This window comes from Vicia villosa, linkage group LG4, assembly GCF_029867415.1.
Source record: "Vicia villosa cultivar HV-30 ecotype Madison, WI linkage group LG4, Vvil1.0, whole genome shotgun sequence".
Classification (NCBI taxonomy): domain Eukaryota; kingdom Viridiplantae; phylum Streptophyta; class Magnoliopsida; order Fabales; family Fabaceae; genus Vicia; species Vicia villosa.
The window spans coordinates 69,482,599-69,490,829 of NC_081183.1; the positions used below are offsets into that span (position 1 = coordinate 69,482,599).

General features: G+C 35.1%; 1 protein-coding gene across 2 annotated transcripts; it reads left to right on the forward strand.

Annotated features, from left to right (window-relative positions):
• The first annotated feature begins 215 nt into the window (after window positions 1-215).
• LOC131594885 (probable acyl-activating enzyme 17, peroxisomal) lies at window positions 216-8,020 on the forward strand. 2 transcript variants are annotated; one of them, XM_058867089.1, is made up of 14 exons: window positions 217-546; window positions 644-773; window positions 925-1,193; window positions 2,789-2,993; window positions 4,928-4,968; window positions 5,081-5,206; window positions 5,407-5,480; window positions 5,649-5,869; window positions 6,079-6,173; window positions 6,279-6,495; window positions 6,807-6,932; window positions 7,002-7,100; window positions 7,447-7,659; window positions 7,746-8,020. In XM_058867089.1, the coding sequence occupies exons 1-14, from the start codon at window positions 287-289 to the stop codon at window positions 7,854-7,856; spliced, it is 2,187 nt and encodes a 728-aa protein (XP_058723072.1). In that variant the 5' UTR covers window positions 217-286; the 3' UTR covers window positions 7,857-8,020. The 2 variants fall into 2 exon arrangements, 1 of the variants encoding a protein (XP_058723072.1); XR_009281588.1 differs by lacking the exon at window positions 7,746-8,020 and having other exon boundaries at window positions 216-546; window positions 6,998-7,100; window positions 7,447-7,586.
• Window positions 8,021-8,231: the final 211 nt, after the last annotated feature.

Consider the following 8,231-nt stretch of genomic DNA (forward strand, 5'->3'; position numbering starts at 1 on the left):
AAAAAATATTTATATTCAATGCATTAAAAATAAAATAATTAATTTTTTTAAGAAATAAAAATGTATGTTTCAATTTCATTGAAAATATTTATATTTAATGTATTAAAAATTAAAATAATTAATTAATTTTAAAAATGTTTTCTTATTTGGAAATAATGCCTGTAGACTCGTCAGCATTGAACTTCATCTATATCTTTTTATTATAAACAAAACGTAATCGGATAATTTAGTTTTGAAATTTAGATTAGAAGAATTAGAGAAAGAGTGTAGAAAATTTTAGTGAGTTATGAATATGGATTACAAATCCTTATCTTCTATCTCTGTTTCGGATATTGAATCCCTTGGAATTGCAGCAGACCGCGCTGCAGCTCTCCACCAGCGTCTCACAGAATTAATTGGAATTCATGGAGCTGATACGCCTGCCACGTGGCAGAACATCACCACCAACGTCCTCGACCCACAACTACCTTTCGAGTTTCATCAGATGCTCTACTACGGTTGCTTCGAGGACTATGGTCCCGACCCACCCGCTTGGTTACCCGACCCGTATGTTCGTTCTCTCATGTATTAATTGAGTGATCAAAAATTGAAAATATATTTCAAGTAAAATTAATGAACTCCATTTGGTTTTATTTGTGATCAGGAAAAGTGTTAGTTTCACCAATGTTGGTCGGTTACTGGAGAGGAGAGGCAAAGAGTTTCTGGGATCATCCTATAAAGATCCAATTACTAGCTTTGCTGATTTCCACAAATTTTCACTCTCAAACCCAGAGGTCCATCCAACATAATCTTAATATTTATTTTGCTTTTTTAACGTTTTCTATTGCTTTGTATTTTTCATGAAGCCAACCCTACTTACTGGGATAAAAGGCTTTGTTGTTGTTGTTGGTATTGTTGTAGTATTGTTATTGTGTGTTGTTTCAGGTTTATTGGAAAACTATGCTGGATGAAATGAACATATCGTTTTCTAAACCACCTGAATGCATCTTAAGTGAGAATCTCAGTGAGGACGGTTCATCTTCTTACCCGAGTGGTCAATGGTTTCCCGGAGCATCCATTAATCCTGCACTGAATTGCTTGAATTTGAAAGGCAAAAGAACTTTGAGTGACACGGTAATAATATGGCGTGATGAATTGCATGATGATCTCCCTCTTCAACGAATGACACTTGAGGAATTGCGGCAAGAGGTTTGGTATGCAGCAAATGCCCTATCTATTTATTATTAAATTTTTTACTTGATGTCGCTATGAATTGTTCAACGCATATATCTATGGTTATTCATGGTACTTGTAAGTAGATTTTTTAAATTTCTCTATTATACCCTCTTTTGTAAGAACGAGGTATGCACTTCCTCTCTAGATGATATCTGGCAAGCGTTGCTTTAACACATGTTTGTTAGACAAGAGAGAGGGCAGTTGAAGAAGAATGGATTGAGGGAGGCTATTCATGATCATGAGAGGAGAAAATGTGTTGGGGAAACACCACATCTTCGTAAAAAACTAAAACTTTTAGGCACTGCATACAAGAGTCACATTTCTTATATATCATTCATTAAGCTTAACCCTACCAAATAGGAGATTAATCACACACACTTATAAGTTCAAGCAAAAAAGGATACAACTAGATGTAAGGAAGAAAACAAACTCCATAAAACGGTGGATATACAGCCTACAACAAAAGATATGAGGACAAGGGCATGAATAAGTAGGGAGTAGAGAATAATAGTGAGGCATCGCAGGATTGGGGAAGCATTGGGTATGTCTGTTAGTTTCAGCTCTCAGTTCTATTGTTTCCTTTCATTCTCCATTTCCTTGACGGTTCTTAGTTTTACAGTGCCCACCATTCTAACAGGAGATTTGGGTCCTGGCTTTGTCATCCATTTTTAGTGCCATTACAATTTCTATCAATTTGTTTTGAATTAATCAATCTACCTAGGACCATCTCAAGTTGTTGAACTTCCTGTGTAAATCTACTGTCTGAATTTGTTTTTTGCCAAGACATAAAATATGTTTAGTATATCATCTATTGTCTTTATTCTTGACCTTAAAACATAACTTTAATGAGAGCTTACAAGTTGAAACAGTTGGCTGATAGTACTGCACTACCAGAGTATAAAGTGTAAGCTTATGGCTTATAAATTGGAAGATTTTTGTTTCGACCAATTGTACTAACGAAAATAGACAGTTACTTTATGCTCCAGTTCCCAAACTTAATAAGATTTTGCAAGCCAGGTATGCATATCTAAAGGACAGTGCAAGTTTCTACTTTTCTGAGACGGACACACACTTTAAATGCTTTTTAACGTTTATTTGATGCAGTACTGTCAATAGCATGCCATAGTGATGTACCGGCCCGATATCTAGCTTGTATAGGAAACACAGTAGCGAAACAGTTTATTGTAACAGCTTTAGCAACTGCTATAGTGGCCAGAATAATGGTTGTCGTGGCAAGTTAGTATTGCACATCAGAATGAGATCGAAAATTCCAAAAAATGAATCTTAAAATTTAAGCATTAGGGTTTCCGTTGTAGCATTTTTGTTGTGGTTGGCCGCTACAATCCACTATCCGAGATAGATAGAAGTTATTTTGAAGTTGTTAGCTTAACCAAATTGTGCCAGAAAATATAGGTGGTAGATTTATACCACAGTTTTTCGATTTGAGGTAGATTTTAAGGTGTATTTTTTATTTGAAATGTTGCATTAGTGTGATTAGTGTATATAATTAGCCTTTCTAGTTTCAAATTTTGAAAAAGCAAAAAGAAACTAAGTTGCTTCTGTTACTTTGTAGGTTAGTTGCCTATGCTCTTCAATCACTGGGTCTGGAGAAAGGCTCCGCAATTGCGATTGATATGCCAATGAATTGTAAATCTGTGGTCATCTACCTAGCTATCGTTCTTGCAGGTTATGTTGTTGTATCGATAGCTGATAGTTTCGCAGCACGTGAAATATCAACCAGGCTTAAAATATCAAATGCAAAACTCATATTTACTCAGGTTTAATCCCTAATATCTTTTTACGACTTGTCTCTTTTCCTCTTTGTAGACTTCTCAACTAAATATGTTTATTAGTGTTGAAACTATTGGGATTTTAGGCAGAGTTATTGATAGCGAACGATATCGGCGCTATCCCGGGATAGCGGCCCAGAGCGGTGAACCTTTGCTATTTGATTTTTAGCGGATAGCGGGAGCGGGGCTCTTCCCGGCCCGAGTGATTTTGAACTGTTTTGAACACAAAAACCCAGATTTACCCTTAAATAAATATGGATTGATTATACATATGTTTTTCAATACCTTTGTTTTTCCAAGTAATCGTCATTTAATAACTCTATTCCCCTTCTTCCTCTTTTATTTGTTTGTTTTACATTTAATATATATTTTATAGATTATTCCCATAACTAGTCTAAAAAATAGTAAATAGCGGTTATCCCGCTATCCCATTTTGGGATTGGCCGCTCCTCTATTTGAGATTGATAACTCTGATTTTAGGTAGAACAAGAACGGAAGAGAGAATAAAGATTGAATAATATGAAATTGATATTGGTTTGATGCGACACAAATTCAAGGTACTAACCTTATTTTACTAGTATTATTCCTAATCCTACCTTAATGGGGAAACAAATAATGAAATGTGATGAATCTTGGCAAGTGGGCATCACTCCTAAGAGATCACCTAAGATTATTTATTCTTAGATAAAAAGATGATATTATGAGATAGCTTAAACTATTTTTGTAGTCCTGCTTAAGCTAAGCATTTATTTAAACGCACTTAAGGGGAAAAATAACTAATATAATGCAGTGTCACTTTTGGACAAGTGATTGGGTTAGACTGCATTGGGCTAGTGAAAGTAATAAGTGACTTAAGTCACAGCTAGTATGATTCATCAGCGAGAAAGAATTCTTTACCAAAATGAGTTAACTACAGAAGTAATCACTTATATGATTCATTAGTGCGACTTTCTTTCTTTGTCTACCTCATTGTTTTGTTAGCATTTCAAAAAGCCATACAGTAGATAAAATAGTGACAAAAAATAGCCCCAAAATATTTTGATTTCCCTTTTTTTTTTCTTTAGCCATTGCAGTTTAGTCTCTATTTTTGTTACTATTTAGTTATTTTGAAATGCATTGAGGTTAGAAAACATGGAAGGTGATTGTTATGCTACTCCTTTCTTGCCAATTGATTCTTTCTCATTGGATGAATCATGCTAGTGGTGGTTTCTCTTACAATTGGTTATTATTTTTTGGTTATGAGTCATCACTCACAAGCCCTTTGTTACAAGAGTTTTTGATGAATCTCACAATTATTGTTATTGTTCTTGATGAATTTTAAATTTTTTTCTTTCTGTTCATAATTACATGCCAAGAGTTTTCAACTTGTTATCATTCTACTGAAGACTCTTCTTTCATGTTAATACCAACTAGTTCTTCAGAATTATCCCAGTCATCGTGATGATTTATCCTTCCAATAGTGCTGCTTATCTTTAAAAGATCTAAAATCTTAGTAAGCTTTAGTTTGAGGGGTAAGATTTGAATAGCTATAATAAAATATCGCCAAATATCATAATTGTATCCAGGAATGAATAGAGTATTTTAAATGGCTTATGTGTAGTGGTTTGCAACTTTCATTATAGTTCAAAATTTGTTCAATTATTTAATTAGGATCAGGAATCTAGTATAATTAGGAGTTAAAACTTTTATATTTTCATGTCCTTTACATAATCGATATCAACTTTATATTATTTAGTCTCTTTCTTGATATTCTTCCATATCTAAATTTAAATAGTTTCAACATGTTTAAACTAGTCCATTTCTTGATATGTCAATTATTATTGGCACTGTCAGGTGCCAATTATGCGACCAGTAACATTTTCGTAGTTATTTACTTTTTTCTGTTTATTCTTTATTCTCATTCCCCTCTTTTTATTTATCAGGATCTCATACTTCGTGGCGATAAAGCCCTCCCTCTTTACAGGTGAAAGTCTCTTTTAACTGTTTCGTAAAGTAACCATCTAGTTGAGTTGTCTCCTTTATTTATCTGTAAATTGTTATCTCACATTGTTACTTGATTTGCTTCCCAAATGCAGTAGAATTGTGGAAGCACAATCTCCTATGGCAATAGTTATCCCAACTAGAGGCTCTGAATTTAGCATGAAACTGCGCAATGGGGACTTTTCTTGGTGTGATTTTTTGGAGAGAGTCAATAAAATAAAGTATGCACTTCAATTATGATATACTTATAGATATGCAATTTATGAAATAAGAAATCATTGGCAGGTGATTTGCCTTTGATCCTTTCAACATTTTCATGTGTAATGATATTTATACCTAATCTGGAAGCAATTCAGCATGAATAGTTTGGATTATGGTATTTTTCAATTCCCGTTCTCATTTGTTATCATGTAACATTCAGAGGCAAGGAATTCATAGCTGTGGAACAACCAGTAGAAACATTTACAAACATTCTCTTTTCTTCTGGAACAACAGGCAAGTTAAAATTTGAATTTTCTCCTGAAATCTTACACAGGAGTATTTAGATCAAATCATTTGTATTGACACAATATTGGGGTAAAAATAACATTAGTAAAATGCCAAGACTTCATTCAATTCATTAATCTGGGATGAATTTCGTTGTCGTTTGACCTCTTGGTATAGGTGATCCAAAGGCTATTCCATGGACCAATATTACACCACTAAAAGCTGCTGCAGATGCATGGTGCCACTTGGATGTTCGTATAGGTGATGTAGTTTGCTGGCCCACTAATCTTGGATGGATGATGGGGCCATGGCTAGTATATGCATCATTGCTAAATGGAGCTTCAATGGCTTTGTATAATGGATCCCCGCTTGGGTCTGGCTTTGCCAAGTTTGTACAGGTATAATAAAACCATCCTGCTATAAATTTTAAACTCTTTTCATATCTTATCTTGCCTCATACCCAGTACAATGAAGGTGCTGGAGGCTGCAATGAAGGCAGTCCAAAATTGCAGCAATTATGGTGCCGAGGAGCAGACCGCAATCAAGGCATACTTTTCAACATATTATGTAGTTTTATTCATACTGAGTGATATTGTGCCCTGTTTAGGATGCTGAAGTAACAATGCTCGGCGTGATTCCAAGTCTTGTACGGAGCTGGAGAAATGCAAATTCCACATCTGGCTATGATTGGTCTGCTATCCGGTGAGCACTGTTTAATCTACTACCCTACTACACTTAGTACCACATGAAGGTGAATGCCGTTGATGATTATGCAGTAACTGGTTGGAATTATTGTGTTAAATGTAGTTGCTTTGCATCCACCGGAGAAGCTTCTAATGTAGATGAATATCTGTGGCTGATGGGAAGAGGTCATTACCAGCCTATCATTGAATATTGTGGTGGTACAGAGATTGGGGGTGCATTCGTCACTGGATCATTACTGCAGGCTCAATCATTAGCTGCTTTTAGCACACCAGCTATGTGCTGCAATTTGTTTATTCTAGGTGAAGATGGGCATCCTATTGTAAGTGCTATTCATTCGACTTTACTTTTGAATAATGCGCTAGTTAACTATATGCAGGTCTTGCATGCTCAAGTGACATAAATCTGATTTTTTTACTTAGTTATGAGTCTTATGACAAACCTTTATCACTACCATATAATTATCATTGCACGTGCAAAGACAACTGAAATTCTATGTATTGTCTGCTCTGAAAGTTTTCATCCTTTGTCTACCAAACTTCTAAACATTCAAATGAGCTCTGCGACTCAAACAAACGAATGCTCTGATTAAATTTGTAAACTAAAGTTCGATCTGCTTTTCTATTATTACAGCCACAAAATGTTCCAGGAATAGGTGAGTTAGCTCTTGGCTCCCTTATGCTTGGGGCATCAAATGCATTGCTGAATGCTGATCATTATGGTGTCTATTTCAAGGGAATGGCTCTTTGGAATGGAAAGGTAGGTATACCATTCTCCTCTATAATATTTGGGATTTCTGAATATTTACAGTTGCGTTTCTCTAGTCAGGTTTTACGGAGGCATGGAGATGTATTTGAGCGTACAGCTAGAGGATACTATCATGCACATGGTCGTGCCGATGATACAATGAACCTTGGAGGAATTAAGGTAAAATATTTTACCTTGATATTTTTTCCTTCACTTTGTTGTCTAAATTTGGTAATATATAAATGTAATGAAAGAAAGATGGATGCCTCATTGGCATAGGGATCTCAATTATTATGTGAAATTAAGCTTCATTAAATACATCAACACAGACTATTTTCAGCTGTCAGCTAGCTTATAGCTTTCATTTCATGTTGTTCAGCCCCTTTACTTAAAGTTTTCTTTTTGTACAATTATTGATTATCAAATTTATTTTGATTATATTTGTTAACAAACCAATTTCTCTATTCGAGTGCATGTGCTTTCTACTTTATCAGCATGCTCTGACATTTTCATGCTGTTTGGATAGGTGAGTTCGGTTGAGATTGAACGCATATGCAATGGAGTAGATAGTAATATTGTGGAAACAGCTGCAATTGGGATACCGCCTTCTGGTGGTGGGCCGGAGCTGTTGGCTATAGCTGCTGTGTTAAAGAACTCAAATGTCACAGCACAAGATTTACAGAAATTGAAGATGTCTTTTAATTCAGCTCTCCAAAAAACACTAAATCCATTATTCAGGGTACTGAATAATTTCTTTATATTCATGAAGTTCGTTATCACAGTATAGTTTAGTATTCTAAATAAATAAATGCTTGATTGTGTTAGGTCTCTCAAGTAGTACCAGTGGCATCTCTTCCAAGGACGGCATCAAACAAGGTTATGAGAAGGGTTTTGCGGCAGCAACTTTCGGAAAATAGCCAAAGTTCTAAAATATAATGTTATTACTGGGTGATTAGCTTCTGTTAGCTGTCTCCTATATTTTGTTGCTAGTTTCTGTTACTTGTAAGTTAGTCTGTTACTATTATATTACAGAATAAAGGGGTTTAAATACCCTTATGTATCTTTTATAATAATAAAACCACCGTTAGAGTTTTACTGTCTCTCAAGCTTTCAATCCTTTGCCCTTTTTTTCCTTCTTCTTTTGATTGCTAACATGGTATCAGAGTGACATATAGAATAGGAGCATTGCTTTGCCATGGACGACCGACAAAAGGTTGTAATCTCCAATTATCACTATTGTGTTCATTCTGCAGTAGTTGTATCCTTCTTCTACCATATGAAATGTGTGAACTTTGTCAACAGCTGTAAATC

Bases quoted from the DNA above. Each gene is read 5' to 3' on its own strand.
- LOC131594885 (XM_058867089.1), top strand. From the start codon at position 287: ATGAATATGGATTACAAATCCTTATCTTCTATCTCTGTTTCGGATATT. The intron at 4,969-5,080 runs GTGAAAGTCTCT...TCCCAAATGCAG, and splicing joins AAAGCCCTCCCTCTTTACAG to TAGAATTGTGGAAGCACAAT. The intron at 7,660-7,745 runs GTACTGAATAAT...TGATTGTGTTAG, and splicing joins CACTAAATCCATTATTCAGG to GTCTCTCAAGTAGTACCAGT.